At 43.0% G+C, this 24930-nt stretch overlaps 1 protein-coding gene across 1 annotated transcript; it reads left to right on the top strand.

The window, feature by feature from the left end:
- Window positions 1-562: 562 nt before the first annotated feature.
- On the top strand, window positions 563-23813 carry Ccdc47 (coiled-coil domain containing 47). Its single transcript, XM_057776275.1, has 13 exons — window positions 563-776; window positions 3815-4095; window positions 5492-5599; window positions 6283-6457; window positions 8327-8448; window positions 9043-9108; window positions 12385-12486; window positions 12677-12787; window positions 15042-15127; window positions 17303-17361; window positions 17589-17698; window positions 17894-18061; window positions 22188-23813. The coding sequence occupies exons 2-13, from the start codon at window positions 3832-3834 to the stop codon at window positions 22266-22268; spliced, it is 1452 nt and encodes a 483-aa protein (XP_057632258.1). The 5' UTR covers window positions 563-776; window positions 3815-3831; the 3' UTR covers window positions 22269-23813.
- Window positions 23814-24930: the final 1117 nt, after the last annotated feature.

Below are 24930 nucleotides of genomic sequence, written 5' to 3'. Positions count from 1 at the left end.
TACGCGCGCCCTTCAGATCCCGGAACACATCGTAGGCGCGTCACACACACTGGACAGGAACCTGGTTCTGGATGGAGAATGTTTATGGCTCAGGTTAGAGGATGATGGCGCATGCCTCTCATCCCAGCAGCGATCTCAGTGAGTTCGAGGCCAGCCCTGGACAGCCAGGGCTATGCAGAGAAACCCTGTCTCTTACAAAAAAGAGAAAGAAGATCTGGGATGAAGAGCAGAGCGAAAGTAACAAGGAACTACTCAAAAATCCAAGATAAAAGGATGTTGACCGAAAACCTCATTTACATAAGGCTGTCGACCTCCCTTAGTTCCTGTCCCTTGCAAAGAACGATTTGGGCAACAATTCCCTCCATGCCTATGGCCACATGGTCCCACAGAGTATGGCCACCTTTAGCTTCCGGAGCACCGGGACCAAAGTGACGTCAACCTGACAGGACTGGAGGAACCCAGCCTCCGCTAAAGCCCTTCTAGGCCCAGGAGCGGTGAGGGTTACGTAATTTTCCCGGCAGCCCAACCTCGCCTTGCGCCCCCGCTCCCACTCCGTGCGCAGGCGCAGACCAGCCGTACGCATTCTACGTAACGGACGGCTGAAGCTACGTGAAGTGTACGGTGCTGTGACTGAGCTACCTGTTCTGGGCTGTGACCCAGTGACAATCGCGGCCAGCAGAAATCTTTCCGATCCGAAGGCGGAGGCCAGACGCAGGCAGGTTGGGTGGAGGTGGTAGCCTCAGAAGCCCCTGGCCGGGTTGCAGCCTCGGGTGCAGGTAGGTAGCGGACCGTGACATGCCAGTCGCTGTGGCCGAGCCAGGCCGAGCGGTGACTAAGTTGTGCGTTGCATGGCCGCAGAGCCTGGGACTGTTTCTCACCTAACCAACCTTTTTATGTCCGACTGGTGGCGACATGCGTCAATCCCCGCAATTTATTTCTCTCGAATTAAAAAGATTAAGCCTCTGTACGTTCTTTTCTGGTCCGTTGTTGTTGTTGGACTTTAGGAGGGTTTGGGGGTCATATTAGTGGCTTTGAGCAAATTCCCAACCAGCAGGACAAAATCTGAGAAGATTTCTGGTGTGCAGCCGGGAAGAATGGAGCGTAGACACTAGTGTTTTCCATGGGTGGTGGAGGCAGGACCAGGCACGAGAGGTTTGACAGAAGCGACCACTTCTAGAGTCCGACCTTAGCTGAAGGTTTCTAACAAACAGCTTGTTTGTAGCCAACACTCTGGAAGGAGATGGGAATGTCTTACAGCGTTTCTAGAAATTCCATCGTTCTGACTAATGCCATGAGGACCCGAGAGGACTAGCAGTGATTGCTTCACTTACTCGTTTTTCAGTCTGGAGTCAAGTGGTTGCGTGAGACTTACTGAGTGAGCTGGCCGAAGACAGTCAAGACAGGCCTGTTAATGCTTGTGCCTGGCCTGCATTCTTGTGGTTTCCGCTTCAGAAGTCCTCGAGGCTGGGTGACCTGGCGGAGAGTTGTGCATTTGAGAAATGGGCTGACAGGTGCAGCATGTGCCTTGATCTTTTTAACTTGAATAACCTTGAGGGAGCCTGGTTGTATGAATTGCATTAGAAATGCTTGTGTGTTGCAAACTTTTCGAGTATAGACTCAGCTTGAAATGGTCAGACCTTTCGGGTGTCTGTTAATCAAGCTGACAGTGGTAAATAGTTACTTCTACTTGAAAAGGGGAACACTAAAGCAGAAGCTTTTTGTTTTTTGAAACACTGTTTCACTCCAGCAGGCTGGCTTAAAACTTACTATGTAGGGCAGGCCTTTAACTGTGGATGTCTGATGCTGGGTTTATAAGATTAAATCACTACACTCTGCTGCTTTCTTTCTTTCTTTCTTTTTTTAACATAGGATCTCACTACATAGTCTGAGTTGGCCTTGAACTTGGGCATCTGCCTGCCCCTGACTCCTGTGTACTGGGATTAAAGTCATGCACCCCACCCTACCACCCCTTAGAGTTCTTGAGACAGGGTCTCATGAAGCCTGGAGAGACCAGGAGCTCACTGTATAGAAGAGGATACCCTTGAACTTTGATCCCCCTGCCTCAGACTCCCCACTGCTTGGACTATAGGAGTGTGCCTCCACACCCAATTTTATATGGTGCTAGAGTCCCAGGTACTCCACCAACTGAGTTACAAACCTAGGCTCCCTGGTAGTGTTTTAAAAATGACATCCATTGAGCCAGGTGGTGGTGGCGCACGCCTTTAATCCCAGCACTTGGGAGGCAGAGGCAGGCAGATCTCTGTGAGTTCGAGGCCAGCCTGGTCTACAAGAGCTAGTTCTGGGACAGGAGCCAAAAGCTACGGAGAAACCCTGTCTCGAAAAATCAAAAAAAAAAAAAAAAATCCATTCATTCATTTGGGTCAGAAAAGCAGGGAGGTATACCTCTGTGAACGTAGAGGTCAGAAGACAAATTATGAGACTTGGTTCCATCCTTCCACCATGTGGAGGCAGACCAAGGAGAAAACTCAGTCTTTTGGCTTGTTGGCAAGTGCCTTTAGCCACCCAGCCGCCTCCTCAGCCCAGCCCTTTCATAATGGTACAGCTATAGTTTAATCATCAGAAGGAACACTCTCACAGTACCCATCAGTGCCTGTCAGTAATACGCTCACACACAGCCATCCTTTGGGCTGAAGACTGCCGTTTAGATGAGGGGGCAGAATTGAAAACGTAAGTGATTTTGTTGGTTGATTTTTTTTTCATTGTCTTCTGAAATTTAATGCAAAATTAATACTCTTTAGATGAGTCCTTTCTGTCACATTGCATTGTTGCATTGATTGACGTCTCCATTGCATCCTCTTTCTCTATTTAAGTATTCACACTTATGATGATGATAATAGTGGTGTTTGTCCAAGAGAGCTTGTCTGCAGGGCAAACACGCACAGTGGATCTGTAGGTAAATGGTTTCCCTTTTCAGTGCCGATGACGAAACCAGCAACCTTATGTGTGTCAGAAGAATGACTGCAAGCATTGTACAGCCAAGGTTCATCTCAGTCCTGGTGTGTTTTATTCGTGGATTATTTCATAACCATTTATGTATAATGGTTGTATCTTATTGCTCCTCTGAACTCTTTAGTTCTTTTAGAAAGGACTTAATAGTCTCTCAAAAATACTTTTTTTTTTTTGAGGGGGAAAAAAGCTTATGGACTATATAACATAAATAGAGGATTTTAGAAAATCAAATCTAAAGAAATTAATAACTTGTACATGTTTTTGCAGATAGCTGTTGACAGAATCTTGATAGACCCCATGCCTCTTGACCTCACCTCATTGGTTTTTGTTTTTGTTTGTTTGTTTGTTTCATTGTTTGTTTGTTTTAAACATAGTACTCTCTGAATCCAAGAATATTGAGGAAGATAAACTCAGGAGATGTTTGTGAACTTAGTGTTTGGTTGGTCTTCTGGGTTTTATTATTATTATTTACTTATATTTGGGAGAGTTCTTTAAAACAGGGTTTCTCTATATAACAGTCCAGGCTGTCCTCAATTTGTAGACCAGGCTGGCCTTGAACTCACAGAGATCCATGTGCCCCTGCCTCTAGAGTACTAGAATTAAAGGCATATACCACCACCGCTCTGTGATTATTTTGTTTTTAATTAAGGGTCTGGCCTTGACCTCAGTATGTAGCCACGGCTGGCCATGGACTTCTGGTCCTCTTTCTACCTCCCAAGTACTGGGATTACAAGCATGTGTCACCACTCCTAGCTGGTTTGTAGATTACTAACGATTTACGAACTGTGTTGATCCTGTATGTGGAATGATAGTTCACTTAGCACACACTCTCTGTCTCTCACAGCTTATTTTTAAGACACAATGAAAACCTTCTACACTTTCTGTGCTGTCCTTTTGGTGTTTGGGAGTGTCTCTGAAGCCAAGTTTGATGATTTCGAGGATGAGGAAGACATAGTAGAGTATGATGATAATGATTTCGCTGAGTTTGAGGATGTCATGGAAGACTCTGTTACGGAATCTCCTCAGCGAGTGATAACCACTGAAGATGATGAAGATGAGACCACTGTGGAGTTGGAAGGGCAGGATGAAAACCAAGAAGGAGATTTTGAAGATGCAGATACCCAGGTAGGGTTTTTGTTTACGATTTATTTATTTGGGTTTTTTTTGAGACAGGGTTTCTCTGTGCAGCCTTGACTGTTCTGAAACTCAATTTGTAGACCAGTCTGGCCTCTAAACTCACAAAGATCCATCTGTCTCTGCCTCCCAAGTGCCGGGATGAAAGACATACACCACCACTGCTGGGAGGATTAATTTCTTTTTACTGTTCTGTCTGAGTGTTTTCCTGCATATAAGTGTACTGGATGGCGTGCCTGGTTCTCTTGATGACCTGAAGAAGGAAGTGGATCCTTTGGGCCTAAGCAGCCATTTGTGTTCTGGAAACCAAATCCAGGTCCTCTGCAAGAGCAACAAGTGCTCTCAACTTATGAGCCATTTCTTTAACTCCACCAAATAGGGTGCTTAATGATTTATTGGAAAATTCAGAGGGTGGGAAAATTTATTAGTGCTTTTCTCAAACAAAAACCCAGATGTAGGGAAACTTACTCTCTGGAATCTTCATTTCTGTTCGGTTAGAGCTCTGCTAGTTTATTCTCTCTCTGATAGCCCTGGATGTCCTGATAGACCTGGCTTTGTAGACCAGGCTGGCCTCAAACCCACAGAGGCCCGTGTGCGCCACCACTACCCAGCTAAGCTCTTCTAAAGGTTTTGTGGTGTGTTCTTCCTACCTTGATAAAGCATTCTGTTTTCTGTAGTTACTGCAGTAGATAAGAGCTGAGCTGAGGATAGATAGGTATGAATGAAAATTTAGAACTTTGGGTGTAAGGTGTAAAGTAAGTGGCATCATCCTTTTGGTGTTTTGGAGTCTCTCTCTCTGTAATTTTTCAAGGCAGGATTTCTCTGTAGTTTTTGAGTCTGTACTGGAACTCGCTCCATAGACCAGGCTGGCCTGGAACTCACAGACATCTGCCTGCCTCTGCCTCCTGAGTTGGGATTAAAGGCGTGTGCCACCAACACTCATAGTTTTTTATGTGTAGTAAGAAGTAGTGAGAAAACAGGGACAAGGTTTATTCTATTTGAAAAAAAGAACTTTCCTGTCTGTTTTTTGTTTGTTTGTTTTAAAGCAGTATCTCACTAGATAGCCCTGCTGTCCTGGAATTTGCTATATAGACCAGCAGAGATCTACCTGCTTCCCAAGTGCTGGGATTAAATGCACTTGCCACTGAACCCAGCTCTTTTATCAAACTTCACATATGAAATGTATTATTAAATGTCATTACCACATATGTTAGTTTTCTGGAACTTACTTACACCTCAAAGTTTGATATTTTGCTAAAAGCATTTTACAGCTCTGTGATCTGTATTTGTTGCTTACTAGTTATGTTTTCCTCTACAAATGTTACCCACAAAGTGAGACACAACTGCCAGCGCCATTTGTAGACATGATTGTGTTTTGTTTTTATAGGAGGGAGATACTGAAAGTGAGCCATATGATGATGAAGAATTTGAGGGTTATGAAGACAAACCAGATACCTCTTCTAGCAAAAATAAAGACCCAATAACAATCGTTGATGTAAGTATGTAAGATTTTAAATTCCAAACTGAGCAGTAAATCATCAATGCCATAACTGTAGTCCCTAACTTATGGTGGTTGGAATAGTAGTGTAATCTAATAAAGAGCTTAACATGAATTCTTTTTTTTTTGTTTTGTTTTTTTTTGTTTTTTTTTTTTTGTTTTTCGAGACAGGGTTTCTCTGTAGCTTTGGTGCCTGTCCCGGAACTAGCTCTTGTAGACCAGGCTGGCCTCGAACTCCCAGAGATCCGCCTGCCTCTGCCTCCCCAGTGCTGGGATTAAAGGCGTGCGCCACCACCGCCCGGCCTTGGACATATTTTTTGAAGTGTAACTTCTTTGTTGTTGTTAGGAATGTTTTGTCTGCATGACTGTTAAGTACATCTTGTGCATGCCTGTTGCCCTTAGAGGCCAGAGATAGCATCAGGTCCCCAAGCTGTCATATGGGTGCTGGGAACTGAACCTGTGTCATCAGCAAGAGTGGCCAGTGTTCCTAACCATTGAATCTTCTCTCTAGTCTCTTATGTGTAACTTTTTTCCAGTGACAGTAATTTAAATTATCCACTTCTGTCTATGAGCTTTTTTGTTTTGGCTTGTTTTTTTTCTTTTTTCTTTTTTTTTAATCCATTACTTAGTCTTCATGTTCAGTCTCAGCCAACATTAAATGGGACTTTTTCCTTCCTAAGGTCCCTGCACACCTCCAGAACAGCTGGGAGAGTTACTATCTAGAGATTCTGATGGTGACTGGTCTGCTTGCCTATATCATGAACTACATCATTGGGAAGAATAAGAACAGCCGGCTTGCTCAGGCCTGGTTTAACTCTCATAGAGAACTTTTGGAGAGCAATTTTACCTTAGTGGGTAAGTTGAGCTGGTATGAGTCCAGCAGCCTACCTGGAAACAGTCTGGTAAGAATAGTTTGTCCCCTCAGCAGAAGTAGCTAAACACTTTTTGGAATGCTCACTACAATGCATTTGTTTTCTCCAAGGATCTCATTTAGTTGGGTTTTGCGTATAAGTAAATTAAATATATAAGCTCATTTTCTCATTAGTCAACAATATAATTGCTAAATAGCTTTGGATATGGTCAGTGTAAAAGCAAGATGTTAAAATTCTGGTTGAAACAAGAAACTTTGTCATGTTAGGTATTTTGATAAATGATTTCAGTTCAATTTTTAGAACTGGGAAATCCTCACAATTTCTTAAGTTTTAGGTACTTTGATTTTTAGCTCCACCGATGTACATGAAGTCTGTAGAGTAGCTAGCTGTGTAGTATGGGTTGTGAGGTTAGACGCCCTTCACACTCAGCGTAACGTGGCTTGTGAGGCTGGACACCCTTCACACTCACTTAGTATAGCGTGGATTGTGAGGCTGGTCACCCTTCACACTCAGCGTAGCGTGGATTGTAAGGGTGGACACTCACTTAGCACCTTATCTCTCCTTAAGTAATACACTCCCTTCCGTCTGCTGCTCTGTGTGCGCATTTTTCTATGAACTTTACATGCATTGTTTTGGTCTTGTGAGAATCAGTCTCTCCTTCCACCACATGTGGGACGTGGATTCAGGTCATCAGACTTGGTAATCAGTGTCTTCACCAGCTGAGCTGTCTTGCTGGTATATTATGTAGTCCTGACCACCTTGGACTGCCTTGTAAGGCAAGCTTGCCTCAAATTCACAGAGATTCCCCTGCCTCTACCTTCCTAGTGCTGGAATTAAAGGCGTGCACTACTAAATTACGCCTCACATTTTTCCTTTCTTCTTTCCTTTCTTTTTTTGTTGTACGTTTTAAAATTGCTTTTTGTTGCAACACTGTTAATTGGATATTTTTGTTAAAAGGAAACTGATGTTAAAACTTATTTAAGGGATTAAATTGCAGCCATGTTATTAGAACTCTCTACCTGTTTACCAGTGGATGAATGTTCTCTTCTCTGTTTATAGTTTTTAAAGGGTATTTTTGATCAAGGAATTTGGGGGTGGGGCCAGTGGGGAAGCATTCTTTGGTTAATTGCCCTCCCTCTTCTTCATGCCAGAGTCTATAACTTTTTTTATGGAGACAATAAAGAGTTTTAAAAGTAAAGAGAAGTCCAACCTCTACTAGCCTGTGCAGCAGCCCTCAGCACCCCAGCATACTTGGCCTAGCAGATGACAAAGAAACCTGTCTGTGCCCTTGATGCCCACCGTCTTGGTGCCTACTGTGCACTGGTAGCAGTGACAGATACCATTCTCTCAGCTCTCTGCATAAATTCACAGAGAAACATGAGTGGATAGCAACAGAAAGTGGTGGAACAGTGGAAATTGGTAATTTTGCACATGAAACTTTGGGAGCTGTTGTTTGCCGAAGTTGGTATAAAATTGAAATAAAATAATGATTTTGGAGATTTGGAATGTGTTGGAACTGCCATTGAACTCTACTCTGTCAGAAGTAATTGGAATTAATGAAACTCATACAGAAAATCCAGGCTTTATATACAAATCTTGTTATGAAGATGGTTGACTGAGAAATGACACTGAGCATGTCTTCAAGACTAGATGAATTAATGTGTGAAGAAGCAGATGCTAAATTTATACATCAAATCTACTGAGTTGTGAAACCTTTAAAATAATACTAAAGTAAAAGCCACAGGCCAGTCCTTTAATTCCTTTCAAAGGAGAGTCTATGCGATAGCAAAGCATTGCTGTCCTAAAGTGATCCAAAAGTTCAGTGAGTAAGATTTGGTGCTTTTACTCCTAGGGGATGATGGAACTAACAAAGAAGCCGCAAGCACGGGAAAGTTGAATCAGGAGAATGAACACATTTATAACCTGTGGTGTTCTGGTCGAGTGTGCTGTGAAGGCATGCTTATCCAGCTGAGGGTAAGTAGGGAACTTCTGCTCTAGCATATATACTTCCTTCATTTTTTAAATGTGACTGCTAATATAAATTTAGTGTTTCCTTCCTTGTTTGATTTAAAGTAAGTCTGAGGTCTGAAGAGATGGCTCAGAGGTTAAGAGCATTGCCTGCTCTTCCAAAGGTTCTGAGTTCAATTCCCAGCAACCACATGGTGGCTTGCAACCATCTATAATGAGGTCTGGTGCCCTCTTCTGGCCTGCAGGTATGCACACAGACAGAATATTGTATACACAATAAATAAATAAATATTTAAAAAAAAAATAAAGTAAGCCGGGCGGTGGTGGCGCACACCTTTAATCCCAGCACTTGGGAGGCAGAGGCAGGTGGATCTCTGTGAGTTCGAGACCAGCCTGGTCTACAAGAGCTAGTTCCAGGACAGGCTCCAAAACCACAGAGAAACCCTGTCTCGAAAAACCAAAAAAAAATAAATAAATAAATAAAGTAAGTTTGAGTATTATATTTCTAGTAATTGGCAAATGAAGCATTTGAGTCCCCTCCAAGGCCCTTCTGAAAGTTTAAACTGCAAGATATTGACTCATTTCTCTCATTTTTTCCAGTTCCTTAAGAGACAAGACTTACTTAATGTCCTGGCCCGGATGATGAGGCCAGTGAGTGATCAAGTGGTATGTATTCCTGCTTATTTTCTTGGTATCAACTGAATTATTTTCTTAGCTGTTCTGTTTCTGTCTGGATTGTGTTTGGAACTCCTGGCAGTATGTGTCCATGCCAGAAAGCCTGATGCTTTTCTGCCTAAGCAGATGCTCTTTTTTCTCAGAGTTCAACTCCACTTGCTCTCAGCAGGGAAGGAGATGATGTCTGTCACTGCTTGTAACAGGCACAGTATCCTTACAGAGAGAACAGTTGCCCATATAGTGTGCCCTGGTGTCCTTGTGAACACTTTTCCTTTATGTTTTAGAATTTATCTATGTGTGTGTAAATATGGGGACATGCATAGCAGCATACATGTGTGCAGGTCAGAGGACAACATTTGGGAGTCAATTCTTTTCTTACATCTTGTGGTCTGGTGATCAAATTCAGGCATTCAGGCTTGCATTGCAAGGAGCACATTTTAAGCCGTTTTAAGCACATCTCCAGCTCTAAGAATACTTGTGTCTTTGACAAAAATGCTAGGTTACTTCTCAAAGTTTATTTTTATTTTTTTTTTGTGTGTGTGTGTGTGTGTGTGTTGCATCAGATGATTAATTTTGTTTGAAAGAGCTCAAATCACAATCTAGGTTATTGGATGTTCTGTCTTCCATTTATTAGATTAACATTAATCTGCAAATTGTACGCTCTGTCAAAAACATTCCCTGCCTTTCTCCCAAAGAGAGACTCCACAGATAGGGTTGCTATTGTTTGCTTTTTTTCTTCTTCTGAATTCTGTAATTGTCTGTGAACGCAGAAGAATAGAACTCTTTTTTTAAAAATATATATAGCTGCTATCTGTTCCCTACATAGCATCACTCCCTTTCTTTTTACAAAATACTATTTATTTATTGGTTGTTCAAGACTGGGTTTCTCTGTAGCTTTGGAACCTGTCCTGGAACTAGCTCTTGTAGACTTGAACTCACAGAGATTCACCTGCTTCTGCCTCCTGAGTGCTGGACTCAAAGGCATGTGCCACCACCACTCAGCAAAATATTTTAAATTTTTAGGTGTGTGTGTTGCCTGCATGTCTGTCTGTGTACCACATGTGTGTCCAAGGAGGTCAGAAAAGGGTGTTGGTTACTAGAGTTACTACTGTGTGGGTGCAGAGAACTGAGCCTGTATCCTCTGCAAAAGCAGCAAGTGCTCCTAACCATTGAGCCATCTATCTCCAGCCCCACACATCCTTTCTTCCACATACTAAAAATTTGGCTCAACCATTAAGAAATATAATTAGTATAAATAGAACCGTGCTTTAGCATATCAGACTTCTTAGGTTTATAACATTGCCTGTTCCAATGCAGAATATTAAGAATCATTTAGTTGTGTAAGTATGTTTTCCAACGATGGCCAGTTCTTGGATTCTCTAGACACCAGCTGGGATCTAACAATTTAATTCTGACACTGCTACCTTCAGGTCATATAGTTTGAAGGGTTCAGGACCCCCATTGTCCCTACTTAGGAGGAAATTTCAAATCCCAGGCCACCCATACCATGACTTTTGGCTGATCACCTATGAACCTCCCTCCAGGGTTAATAATTTATTAGAATGATTCACAAAATTCAAGGAAAACGTTTGCTTATATTTACTGACTTATTAAGGACACAACTCGGCAATAGGCAATTGGAAAAAATGAGGGATGCCAGGTATGGTGGCACACGCCTTTAATCCTAGCACCTGTGAGCCAGAGGCAGGTGAATCTCTGTGAGTTCCAGGACAGCCTGGTGTGCATAGCGAGCTCCAATCTGACCAGAGCTACACCCTGAGACACTGCCAGAAAATGGCAGGACATATGTGGAGCTTTTTTACCATCTCCAGCATGCCACCCTTTAACAAATTCACAGCATTACAGTATGGGAACTTCCTGAATGTGGTTCCAGATTTCTGCAGAGCAGAGCTCAGTGCTCCTCCTTACAAGGTCCTTGAACAGGGCCGAAAGTTCCAGCCCTCGGTATTTGTCTTATCTCATGATCAGCCCCATTCCTGAAGCCACGTGGACACCTTACATTAGTGCAAACTCGGATTGATAGAAAGGGGTTCCCAGTAAATAATAAAGCGTATTGACGGTTTTAGCTTGGTGCCAGGAGCCTGAAGCAAAACTCAGATATAATTCTTATATTTTTGGTTGTGAGCCTAGAATTTAACATTGAGCCATCTCTCCATCCCCTAGATATAATTCTTATATCACCTTGTCCATTTGGATCCTGTTTGTTGCTGACTTTTGCACTTGACTACTCTGTATGAACTTGTTAGTGTTGTGTTTCTTCATAACAATTTGCCACCAAACTGAACAACTTAAAATAGTACCATCTGGGACTTGAGAAATGGCTCAGCGATTGGGAACACTGGCTGCTTTCTGGAGTACCCGAGCTTGATTCCCAGCACCAACAGCCAGCTTATAACCATCAGTTACTCTAGTTCTAGGGGGCCCAGTGCCCTCTTCTAGCCTCCAGGAGTGGTGCGCACACATGGTGCACAGATTTGCGTGTAGGCAAACACTCATGAACATGGGACAGGAATAAGAAATCTTTTTCTGTTTCCTTTTGAAACAGTCTCACTGTGTAAATCAGGCTGACCTCAAATTCACAGAGCTCTGCCTACCTCAGTAAAAGTAGATTCAATAATCTACATTATCCCACAGCACCTCAGCCTCCTGAGTACTGGTATTAAAGGCACACATTCCCATTCCCAGCAAAATTAAAAAAAAAAAAAGAGATCCTATCTCAAAAATAAAGACAAAGAAAACAAACAAACAAAAAAACCCAACACCATTTGCTATGTCATAGTGTCAGTACATAAGTGGTCCAGTGTAGATTAGCTGAGTCTAACTTAGGTCTAGGGGGCGGAAAACAGTGTGGGCCAGGCTTGTGTTTCCTTCTCACAAGCCCATTCAGATTTTTGTCGGAATTCAGTCCCTTGTATTATAGGTACCTATTTTCTCAATACCTGCCGACTGGGGAGTACTCAGGTCCTGAAGGCATTACCCTCAGGACCTTATAGCCATCCCTTGATGATCACTTTTGCCCCAAGGATTCTCTGCTTTAGCTAGGGCCAAGTTATTGTTAATACTTATATGATATACTCAGGACAATGCCCCTTTTTGTTAATTTGAATCAATTGGTGAAGAGCCTTCTGCCATTATATCCATGAATCCTGCTCCAGGGGAGAAAAGACTGAACTCTTCAGGACCTTTTAGAAATCTACCCATCATAGATCCTAACAAGTAAGTCATGTTTTTGTTTTCTTTTTAAAGCAAATAAAAGTAACCATGAATGATGAGGACATGGATACATACGTGTTTGCTGTTGGCACTCGCAAAGCTTTGGTGCGGCTGCAGAAAGAGATGCAGGATCTGGTATGTCAAGTTGCTCCAATGTCAGTGTCTGTAGACACTGCCTCTTTATTACAGAGAAGTTCAGCTATGTAGCACAGCACCGTTCCATCACTCAGACGTTAAGCACCACTCCAGAATAGGCAGTACATACTTAACCTTTGAGGAAAGTCTGTTTCATAGAATGTTTCCTGTTCTCATTTTCTTCTTCCAGAGCGAGTTCTGTAGTGATAAACCTAAGTCTGGAGCAAAGTATGGACTGCCAGACTCGTTGGCCATCCTGTCAGAAATGGGAGAAGTCACAGAGGGCATGATGGACACAAAGGTAAATGCAGTGGAGATGTGTGCAGTCGTGCACAGTAGTAAATGCAGTGGAGATGTGTGCAGTCGTGCACAGTAGTAAATGCAGTGGAGATGTGTGCATTGTGCACAGCGGTAAATGCAGTGGAGATGTGTGCAGTCGTACACAGCGGTAAATGCAGTGGAGATGTGTGCAGCCGTGCACAGTAGTAAATGCAGTGGAGATGTGTGCAGTTGTGCACAGCAGTAAATGCAGTGGAGATGTGTGCATTGTGCACAGCGGTAAATGCAGTGGAGATGTGTGCAGCCGTGCACAGCGGTAAATGCAGTGGAGATGTGTGCAGTTGTGCACAGCAGTAAATGCAGTGGAGATGTGTTCAGTCGTGCACAGCGGGAAATGCAGTGGAGATGTGTTCAGTCGTGCACAGCGGTAAATGCAGTGGAGATGTGTGCAGTCGTGCACAGCGGTAAATGCAGTGGAGATGTGTGCAGTCGTGCACAGCGGTAAATGCAGTGGAGATGTGTGCAGTCGTGCACAGTGGTAAATGCAGTGGAGATGTGTGCATTGTGCACAGCAGTAAATGCAGTGGAGATGTGTGCAGTCGTGCACAGCGGTAAATGCAGTGGAGATGTGTGCAGTCGTGCACAGCGGTAATGGCAGCCACTCCAGAGGTTGAGGCAAGAGGATCATGTTCCAGACAGGCTAGGGAGTACAGCTAGAGACTCTGTCTCCAAAAGAATAAGTAAATAAAAATCACATACTAAGTTTTATTTTACTCCTTTTTGAAACAACAGGTAATTAATCTGTGACTACTGACCACTCATGGTAAACGTTTTCTGTGATACTTAGAGTCATCTAGCTGATTTTGATGGATTGGGTAAACACAGCACAACCTTTACTTGTACTAGAAGCAGTAGCAAAGCCACGCCATTTTAATGAGGCTTTGAGCAGCTCTCATGTTGAGGAGGTATCTCCCTGAAGCTGAACAGGTCCTCTCCGATGCTGTGTACCCCTTCCTCACACTGGTCATAACCCGTCAGAGGGCTGTCAGTCAGCAGACAACCTGGCGGTTAGCATTGCAGTCAAACCATAAGGACTCCAGTGTGTATCTCAGTGTCTGCTTGGCGAGCCAAGGGTCCCGTAACTTCAGCTTTGAGGGATGTGGCGCTCTTCTGGCTTCCCCAAGTGCATTGTGCTCGAGCACATGCACACACACACATTCTCACAGTAAATTAAAAAGTTCTCTCCAAAAGAACTAATGACTTTCAAACTTTAAAAGTTTTTGGTTTGGTTTGGGTTTTGTTGTTGTTTTGTTTTGGGTTTTTTTTTTTTTTTTTTTTTTGAGCCCATTTTGGAACTAGCTCTTGTAACCAGGATGGCCTTGAATTCAAGAGATCTGCTTGCCTCTGCCTCCCTGAGTGCTGGGATTAAAGGCTTGTGCCACCACTGCCCCGGCTTGTTTTGTGACAGTACAGAGTCTTATATGTAGCCTTGCGTATCCTGGAACTCAAAGAGGTCTGCCTGCCTCTATCCCAAATACTAAAATTAAAGGATGTGCTAAAACTCCAAGCCCACTTTCTGGTGCTTTGGTGGACTTTTTGTTGTTGTTTGTTTTGTTTTAAAGATTACAGCCTTCGCCGGGCGGTGGTGGCGCACGCCTTTAATCCCAGCACTCGGGAGACAGAGGCAGGCGGATCTCTGTGAGTTCGAGACCAGCCTGGTCTACAAGAGCTAGTTCCAGGACAGACTCCAAAACCACAGAGAAACCCTGTCTCGAAAAAACCAAAAAAAAAAAAAAAAGATTACAGCCTTGGGGCTGGAGAGATGGCTCAGTGGTTAAGAGCTCTGAGTTCCCAGCACAATTCTCAGCCTCCACATGGCAGCTCACAATTATCTATAATTTCAGTTCTATGGGACCCGACACCCATGGCAGAACACCAATACACATAAATTTAAAGAAAAGATTACAGCCTTAATCCTTTGGTGGTGACATTTAAGTCATTTTGAGTTTGTTCGTATAAGTAAAGATGGGCACACAGGGCAGGCACTGTGATCCCGTCATGGCAGAGGCTAAGGCTGGAGGATGGCTACAGAGAAGCGTTTCTTTAAGCTAAAGTTGAGGGCTGACCTGATGGCTTATTAGGTTTTTTATTTTGTTTTGTTTTTTAAGAAAAAAGTATTTTAGTCTGAATGACATTATATAAAAGTAAGGATTTAAAGGTGACTATAAAAGCTTGGAAATGCCCAACTCTAGTTAATCTTTCCTTTTTTTTTTTAGATGGTTCACTTTCTTACACACTATGCTGACAAGATTGAATCCGTCCATTTTTCAGACCAGTTTTCTGGTCCAAAGATCATGCAAGAGTATGTATGAATAAAGCATTAAAATTTATTTTCCCTATTAGTTTTATGTTAGAATGCTACAAGGGACCTCTTCAGTGTCCTTATCAAGTGGGGAAGTAAACTTGGTAATGAATGGCCTCCCAGTAAACGCACCATGAGAAGCTACTGGCTGCCTCCCCGAGCCAGCATGTTTGCATCACTGATCCAGTGCCGTTCACAAGGAAGGGCTGGTGCTAAGACATCGCAGCTGGCACACCCTTTCCCATTTCTAAATTTCTGATGTTTGATTTTAAATACAAATCTAAGTATTTCATATTTTATCATCTTTTCTCACTTCACTTTTGAACAGCTGAATGTTTTGAAATGACATTGACTATAATGACATATAAATGACATATAAAACCATAGTTTCTGGTTTTATGGCAGTATTGTTCGGGTGTACGGTATTGTTCATGGGCTTGGATTTGTTCATTGAATTTTTAGCCAGTCTCTGGAAAGTATAACTAAATATACTTCTGATAGAGAATGAGTCGTGACCTGAATCATTAGTTGCAGGCTAGTCTCATATGCTATGGGATTGAGTACAACTAAAAGACATTCTGGACAGCCGTGGTAGCACAAGTCTTTGATCTCAGCTTTTAGAGGCAGGAGCCGAAGTATCTCTGAATTCTAGGCCTGCCTGGTTTCTATAGTGAGTTCTCAGCCAGCTAGGGATAAGCAGTGAGACTTGGTGTCAACAACAGACATTCTGGGAGCTGTGTTCATTTTCCAATACCAGAATAAGAGTAGCAGCAACAAAAATGTATTCTGGATATAGTTGTATGTGGAGATTACTCAGGTCCTTATGCTTTGAGAGGATGTTGCATAATCCTCGCCTTGGTAAATTTAGTAATAACAGCAGGCACCAAGCATTACATTATAGCTTTCACCAAGCCTTTTGTTTGGGGTGGAGCAGAAGCCAATTGTTTGACAGTCAAAATTTGCAGTGATAATGATAGAAGAAAGTTATAAACAGTGCTTGCTCCGAGCCCATGAGGGATTGTTGGTTGAATAACCCGCACCTTACCAAGTTCTCAGGATGCTTGAGTCTCCTACATAAAGTGATGTGTTTTCAGTAACATACATAGCCTTTTCCACAGGAAACCCTCTGTGGATTCTTGTAATACCTGATACAATGCAGGTGCTATTAAGTAATTGTTATACTGTATGCCTCAACTTTTAGAGAATAATGACCAAGATTAAAAGCAGAAGTTGAGGGTTGGAGAGATGACCTGTAGTTGAGAGTGTGTTGCTTATGCAGAAGATCGGGGACCATGGCTTGGCTCCCAGTTCCCTCGTGGATGCTAAAAGCTGTTCTGATTCCAGTTGCAAGAGGTTTGACACTGCCAGGCGGTGGTGGCGCACGCCTTTAATCCCAGCACTTGGGAGGCAGAGGCAGGCGGATCTCTGTGAGTTCGAGACCAGCCTGGTCTACAAGAGCTAGTTCCAGGACAGGCTCCAAAACCACAGAGAAACCCTGTCTCGAAAAAACAAAAACAAAAACAACAAAAAAAAAAAAAAAAAAAAAAAGAGGTTTGACACTGTTTTCTGGCCTGCATGGGCACTGCATACTACATACATACATGCAGGCAAAACACTCAAATATGTAAGATAAATATAAACTTAGAAATTTAAAAATTAAGCAAAAATATTTAAAATATGGCCTCAGATTTAAATACAGGCATATTTCTGGCTCCTCAGGTGAAAGGGAATATATCCTGCCTGCTGGGGACATCACTGAGGTTTTTCTTTTTTTTTTTTTTTTTTTAAATATTTTTTTATTTATGTATTATGTATACAATATTCTTTCCGTGTGTATGCCTGCAGGCCAGAAGAGGGCACCAGACCCCATTACAGATGGCTGTGAGCCACCATGTGGTTCCTGGGAATTGAACTCAGGACCTTTGGAAGAACAGGCAATGCTCTTAACCTCTGAGCCATCTCTCCAGCCCAATCACTGAGGTTTCAAATGCAGCAGAGTAGGGTAGATGAGCTTAAAGTGCCGTCAGGCTCAGTGATCACCATTTACTTAGAGATGCCGAGTGTGTCCAGTGCTGTTCTTGGAGGTGTTTGCCCAGCTGAGGCAGATGGCTGGCTTGTATGCATGGAAAGTGCCTCTCTTCGCTTCTCTCTTACCAGACTTCTCTTTCATGACAGGGAGGGTCAGCCTTTAAAGCTGCCCGACACTAAGAGGACACTACTGTTTACATTTAATGGTGAGTATCTGGGTCCTGTCTGGCTAGTTCTTAGCCTCTTAGAAACTGGTTTTCAATTATTTTTTATTCTGAAATAATAGCTTTAAAACCACAGCATTGCTAATCATTCCTCCTTGTTGGTTTCTGGGTTCCTCTAAGGAGCTAGTCTGTTAGCATTAAGAAAGACTGCCAACCCAGAGGTGTTAATGCTGCCATTAACTCAGTAGGAAAATGGCTTTGTTTTCCAGTGCCTGGCTCAGGTAACACGTACCCAAAGGATATGGAGGCTTTGCTACCCCTGATGAACATGGTGATTTATTCTATTGACAAAGCCAAAAAGTTTCGACTCAACAGAGAAGTAAGACCCAAAGCCTTTCTTACAAACCGGCACCTTTTATGGTTGGTTTTCCCCAGTGGCTGTCAGTGGCTGCAGCGACTGAGTCTAGTTGACTTGACATGCAAGGGGGAGTAGTTTTACCAAGGAATGCTCAGTGGGGTTTTCTCCTGTGGGATGGAAACCGGTTTCTTATAAAGACTTTGTTTCCTGGGGAAGGGTAAACAAAGAGCAGATAAGAACCGGGCCCGTGTGGAAGAGAACTTCTTGAAACTGACCCATGTGCAGAGACAGGAGGCTGCACAGTCGCGGCGTGAAGAGAAGAAAAGAGCCGAGAAGGAGCGGATCATGAATGAGGAAGACCCTGAGAAGCAGCGCAGGCTGGAGGTGAGATGCTCCCCACCACTGAGACTGCTGGGTCTGGTTTATATGTTTTTTATGTTATATCATCTCTCCCTTTTCGTCCTTCTAAAACTTCCCATATACCTAGTACTTCCCCCAGCTCTCTTTGAAGCTCATGACCTCTCTCTTTGTTGTTGCTGTTATGTGTGTGTGTCTAAATGTATAAACACAACCTGTTCAGTCTTTATAGTGTTTTTTTTTTTTTGTATATTTTCAGGACTGTCCTTTTAGTATTGGGTAACTAGTCGGTGTGATCTTGCCTGGGGAAGATTATTTCTCCTGCTCTCAGAGTTCTTTAGTTGCTTGTAGTTCTTTGTCTAAGGTTGAGGCTTTGTGAGAATTTCCCAAAACTATTGTTTTGTTTTTAGTTATCCGGATGTGGGCTGGGGAGATGGCTTAGAGGTGAAGAGCACTGGCTGCTCTTCCAGGGGTCCTGAGTTCAATTCCCAGCACCCACATGGCAGCTCACAGCTGTCTGTAACTCCAGTTCTAGGGGATCTGGCTCACTCACACAGACACACCTGCAGGCAAAACACCAGAGCACTTGAAAATAAATAAATCTTAATTATCCAGCTGCCTGTTTGTACTGTACTGTCTCCGACAATTCTGTGTAGAAAGCACATGGGCTAAAATTGGGAAATGTGGTCATCTGACAGCACCGTGTTCCTCTTCCAGCCATCCTAAGCTGCGTTCGTGCCCCTGGAAAGTGAGTGGGTTACCCTCTTTCCCCAGCACAGCTCCGTTTCAGACCAAACAATTAGAAAGAAATCAGGGACTTTAAATAAGCTGACATACATACCTCACATTTTAAATAAACTTGCCATTTAAAATTAGGGCTTGATACAGAATTAGTGAATTCTAGTGTTTCTGTGGGTTTTGTTGTTGGTTTCTGTTTCTTATATAACTGATATTCCAAACTTGTGATTCTTGGACAATAGTATGTTACACTTAAAAAATTCAGTATAGCCGGGCGGTGGTGGCGCACGCCTTTAATCCCAGCACTCGGGACGCAGAGGCAGGCAGATCTCTGTGAGTTCGAGGCCAGCCTGGTCTACAAGAGGTAGTTCCAGGACAGGAACCAAAAACTGTCTCGAAAAATCAAAAAAAAAAAAAAATTCAGTATATTCTCATATTTCCTGAAATAAGATGCCAAAGTCCAACTGTAAACCTTGCAAATGAAAAAGAGAACAAAGTTCTGGAAGATGTGAGTTTAGACGAGAATTTTTGAGTCTTGAGTAACATTTTTCAGAGTAAGGGAGGCTCCAAAGTTGTTGCTGTGTGACTGTGTGGTTGCCGATAGCCAGTCACTAATGCTGCCTGTGCGGCTCAGGAACCTTTAGTGCTGCTCCTGTGCCTCATGCTTGCTTCCCTTCCTTTTCCTCCCCTTCCCTTCTCCTCCCTTCCATTCCCTTCTCTTCTCTCTCTCTCTCTCTCTCTCTCTCTCTCTCTCTCTCTCTCTCTCTCTCTCTCTCTCTCTCTCTCTCTCTCTCTTTCTCTCTCTCTCCTTCCCTCCCTCCTTTATAAGTTTTTATTTTATGTATATTCTATTTGCATGTACACCTGCAGGCCAGAAGAGGGCATCAGATCTCATTACAGATGGCTGTGAACCACAGTGTAGCAGCCAATGCTCTTAACCCCTTAACCTCTGAGGCATCTGGGTTTCTCTTTTTCCTCCTCTTCTCCTCCCCTCCCCTCCCCTTTCCTCCTATCTCTGTCTCTGTCTCTGTCTCTCTTCTATGCAATGAGGTTAAAAACAAACCCTTGTGGGGTTTTTTTTTTTTTTGCTTTGTTTTTTGCTTTCTTTCATGTCCTCATGCTTTCATGATTTTGTTTGGAGAGACAGACGGACAGGGCAGGGGTGGTGGGAAAGAGAGACACACAGACACGTGTACAGAGCACAAACTCAGGAATCATTTGAAAGGTGCTGTCCATCTTTGTGTGCTGTGCTGGCAGTTAAACTTAGAGCCTGTACATGCTAGGAAAGTGCTTTACTAGCCCCGTGTTTTTGCGGGGGAGAGGGGTGTATAGGGACAGAATCTCTCTCTGTACTCTCTGCACTCACTTAGTAGGCTAGGCTGCCTGGCCAGTGACTCTCCTCCTCAGCAAGCGCCTGCCACCACTCCAGACTTTACACAGGCTCTTGGATGTACTCGGGTCCTTGTGCTTGTAAGACAAGCACTCCATTGACTGCGCTGTCTCTCTAGCTTCTGGTTTTATTTTTTTAATTAATTAATTTTTTTTTTTTTTTTTTTTTTTTTTTGGGGTTTTCGAGACAGGGTTTCTCTGTGGTTTTGGAGCCTGTCCTGGAACTAGCTAGCTCTTGTAGACCAGGCTGGTCTCGAACTCACAGAGATTCACCTGCCTCTGCCTCCCAAGTGCTGGGATTAAAGGCACTACCGCCCGGCTTTTTTTTTTTTTTTTTTTTTTTGGAGACAGGGTTTCTCTGTATAGCTCTGTTCTGGAACTTACTCTGTAGACCAGGCTGGCCTCAAACTCACAAAGATCTACCTGCTTCTGCCTCCTGAGTGCTGGGATTAAAGGCGTGTACCACCACTGCTTGACCTGTTTTTATCTTTTAATTTGTGGATAAGAGATGCCCAAATAGGTTTGGAGCTCGAATTACAGAGTTATAGGTGGTTGTGCGCTGCCTGGTGGGTGCTAGGAACCAAACTCAGGTCCTCTGGAAAAGCAACAAATAGTCTTAAACATTACACCATCTCAAGCTGGGCAGTGGTGGCGCACGCCTTTAATCCCAGCACTCGGGAGGCAGAGGTAGGCGGATCTCTGTGAGTTCGAGGCCAGCCTGGTCTACAAGAGCTAGTTCCAGGACAGGAACCAAAAAGCTACGGAGAAACCCTGTCTCCAAAACAAAACAAAACAAAACAAAAAAACATTACACCATTTCTTTAGCCTCCATTCATGGTCTTAATTGCAATTTCTAGGTTAGCAATGGCTAAATAATGAGACTATCATTTAAAAGAGGGTGGGGTTTGAATTTAAGTTCAGCTTGGGTAACTTCGTGAGAGACCTTGTTTCAAAGAAAAGAAACACATGCAAGGCAAAAACTTTGTTGAGTTTCTATCTAAATTAATATTTGATTATCTGGGGGCTGGAGAGATGGCTCAGAGGTTAAGAGCACTGGCTGCTCTTCCAGAGGTCCTGAGTTCAATTCCCAGCGATCATATGGTGGCTCACAACCATCTGTTTTTTTTTTTTTTTTTTTTTTTTCGAGACAGGGTTTCTCTGTAGCTTTTGGAGCCTGTCCTGGAACTCCCTTTGTAGACCAGGCTGGCCTCGAACTCACAGAGATCCGCCTGCCTCTGCCTCCCAAGTGCTGGGATTAAAGGCGTGCGCCACCACCGCCCGGCGCTCACAACCATCTGTAATGAGATCTCGCACCCTCCTCTGGCGTGCAGGCATACATGGAGGAGACAGAATGTTGTATACATAATAAATCTTTTAAAAAAGGATTTGATTATCTTTTTTTGTTTCTTGTTCATTTTTATTTGCTGACATATGAATTGGCAATGTTTTTGTCTTTTGAAACGATGTTTCATAGCATAGATTGGCCTGGAACTATGTAGCCAAGGTTAGCCTCAAAGTGCAATCCTCCTGCCTTAGTCTTCCAAATGCTGGTGTGTTATCATGCTTGAATTGTGCTTATTTTTATATGTATCTGCAAAAATGTTTCCTGGGTTGCAAGACCAAGATCTTGAATAAAAGGCCCACACCTTTAATCCCAGCACTTGGGAGGTAGAGGTATGCAGATATCTATGAATTCCAGGTCAGTTTGGACTACACTGTGAGTTCCAGGAAAGCCAGAACTGTATGACGAGATCCATCTTGAACTCCTCCTCCCCAACTCCCCAAAAGGGATTTTGAGTAATATGGGTGAGCAGAGGTTCCCACGGAGACCAGAAGAATCCACTCCCTTGAGGCTGAAGTACCAGCCTCAAGTGAGCTGCCTGACATGTGCTGGTAACAGAACTTGCGGCTTCTGCAGGGGCAGCATGAGCTCTAGCCACCAAGCTGATTCTCCAGCCCCAGTTTTTTTTTCAGTGTGTGCTTAGAGCTTAATTTGGATCTTTCTTCCCCGCTCCCTATTTTACAGGAAGCTGCTTTGAGGAGAGAACAAAAGAAGTTGGAGAAGAAGCAGATGAAAATGAAACAAATCAAAGTGAAAGCCATGTAAAGTCATCCCAGAGGTCTGCGTCCGCAGGAAACGGGAAAAGCACGAGTCCGTTTCTCCCCTAAAGTCAATATGTTCCTGGTGACCGAGAAATCCTTATTCCACCCCCCACTCTTCTCCCCTCCTCTCCCCTCTTCTCTCGGTTTGGAGTTCTACAGAGGTTACAGATACATTGAAAGGGCTCTTTCAGTTATTTCCTTCCAGATAACCAAATTAGTTTATTTTATAAAAGGATGGTATATAAAGTACGTGTAGTTTTAAAATATTTTTAAATTATAACATGAATTATCAGTGCTTTACTTTGGTGTTTGAAGAACAATCATGGAATTTATAGAAAGATTTTTTTTTTTTTAAACTGGGCAATTGGAATAACTGTGGAGACTGACTCTAAACCAAGATCCCAAGAATTTCTATTGGAGTTGCACAATAAACATTGCTTGGTGTTTTTCCTGTGTCCACATTACAGTTGTGAAAGCAGTGGAATTTAGATCACTGTCTGTGGTGATGCATTTCAGAGACTTAGAACATAGTGCAGTGTGTATTTCATGTGGGCCGTGCTGAAGACAGTATTATAGGAGGAAATCTAGAGGTGTCATGGAAGATTCTAGAGGTGGGTAGTACAGGAGCAGTTTCTCCTTGCCTGGTACTATGAGCTAATGACAGTGTGAGCGCTGAATTTGGAGTAGTTTTGTTTTTCCTGAGGAAGATGCATGAGAAGTGAGCTGCTTCCCTTAGCTCAGGTCACTGCTCTGTGAGGTCACAGTGCTTTTCATGGTGGCTGCAACCTGTTGGGTCTTCACGGAGAAGCTGCTGTCTGTCTTCTGCGTGCTTCTTTCTTCTCTCTCCACTTCTGTCTTGCCCACAATTGAGGCCGGTATGTGCTTTTAGAAACACAGCCATCGGTGTGCATAAGTATGCTTTTAAAACTTGAGCCTTCTTAAATGCGACAAGAGTTTTGTCTGCCTCTTGAGGTGGAAGCTTTTGTGGGGAGAGGCCCCCATCTGCATAAGCATTTGGCTTGTTGAAATCTCTGCATTTTATAAATGCTTCCTACTGAGAAAGCATTTTTTTTAAGTCACTGTTTGTACCAGGTAATTTTTGCTGGGATGGGAAAGAGTTGTTTTTTGCGGGGAGCTGGGTGGTGGGTTTTTGTTGATGCTTTCTGTGTTCTGAGGCAGTAACAGTGAGTTGCAGTGAAAACCGTGTGAGCTGTTGCCTTGGGGATTATATGGAGTTTCTCATGTGACTTTGTCTAGGTTAATAGAAATGTGTGTACTGGGTATGCAGGTGTATGCTTTTTTAACAGTTCACAAGGTTAAGTTATTAAGAATAACAAAATTGAATCACTTTAAGGCCATATGATTCTAGACTTAACATTGTTTTACAAACCTTTAAGATACATTTTAGAATCAAAATATGTGCTTAGTTATCTTTTGAGTAATATAAGCTTTCTTAAAGTCCCACAAATTCGGACTGTGGCAGCTAATTTTGTAATTTAAGCATTCATATGAACTACCTATGACATATATTAAAAACTGATTGACAGAATCTGAGTGTGCCTCGTTGACTTTTTGAAGTCGTCCTACAAGAATATATGTACCCATAGGAAAGTTCTCTCACCATTAAAAATTAGCACTAAAATGGTTTTCCTTCAAGAGTGTTAATCTTGAATATTCCTTTGTAGTTACCACTTAACACTTTTGGATATTTCATATTCTTTTTTTTTTAAGATTTATTTATTGATTATGTATACAGCTGTACCTGCAAACCAGAAGAGGGCACCAGATCTCATTACAGATGGTTGTGAGCCACCATGTGGTTGCTGGGAATTGAACTCGGGACCTCTGGAAGAGCAGCCAGTGCTCTTAACCTCTGAGCCATCTTTCCAGCCCCGATATTTCATATTCTAAACCCATGTATGTTGCTTCAGAAAGGGTCTCACTGTACAGCCCAAGTTGGCCCAGTCAAACTCATGGTTCTCTTGCCTCAGCCTCCTGAGTGCTGGGAATACTGGCATACACACTGCACCGCGGCCCATATGCTATTTTTGATTTTTTGTTTTTTTAATCTTGTTTTTTTGAGACAGGGTCTTACTGTGTAGTGCTGGCTATCCTAGAACTCATCTATGTGGACCGGGCTGATCTTGCATTTAGAGATCTGCTTACCTCAACCTCCTGAGTGCTGGGGTTAAATGTGTATGCCACCACGGCCAGCCTACCCTAAGGTTACTAGTTATTAGTGAGTTATTGAGCTCTTATTAGTCAACTTTCTATCACTGTGGCAAAATAGCTAGGATAATAAAGCTTCAAATAGGAAAAAGTTTTTTTGGGATCACAGTTTCAGTTCCTGAACTGCAATCTTGCTCAGGGGAGGTACTGTGATGGAGCAAAGACACTTACCTCATAGTGGCCCGGGAGCTGTCAGGTAGGAGGGGCAGGGGTTCTAATATTTCAAGGAATACCCTCAATGACCTAACTTCTGTCTATAGTTTCCTTCATCTACCCATCTGCCTGCTACTGGCTACCAACTCTGCCTTTACCATGGCATTTTGGGCGGACATTTATGGTCTTTATGATCCAAGCCACTATAGCCCTCTCCTTGGGTTAAGACATCTCACTATGAAGCAGTGAACCAAAAGAGTTGTTTACCCTGCTTTCCAAATCCC

This window comes from Chionomys nivalis, chromosome 7 (genome assembly GCF_950005125.1).
Source record: "Chionomys nivalis chromosome 7, mChiNiv1.1, whole genome shotgun sequence".
NCBI classification, from domain to species: Eukaryota; Metazoa; Chordata; class Mammalia; order Rodentia; family Cricetidae; genus Chionomys; species Chionomys nivalis.
Note: the sequence above shows the minus strand (reverse complement) of the source record. Positions and strands in the feature narration are given on the sequence as shown.

Coding starts and splice junctions, on each gene's coding strand:
- Ccdc47 (XM_057776275.1), top strand. CDS start 3,832: ATGAAAACCTTCTACACTTTCTGTGCTGTCCTTTTGGTGTTTGGGAGT. Junction 9,109..12,384: donor GGCCAGTGAGTGATCAAGTG/GTATGTATTCCT, acceptor TTCTTTTTAAAG/CAAATAAAAGTAACCATGAA. Junction 17,699..17,893: donor AGTTTCGACTCAACAGAGAA/GTAAGACCCAAA, acceptor TTCCTGGGGAAG/GGTAAACAAAGAGCAGATAA.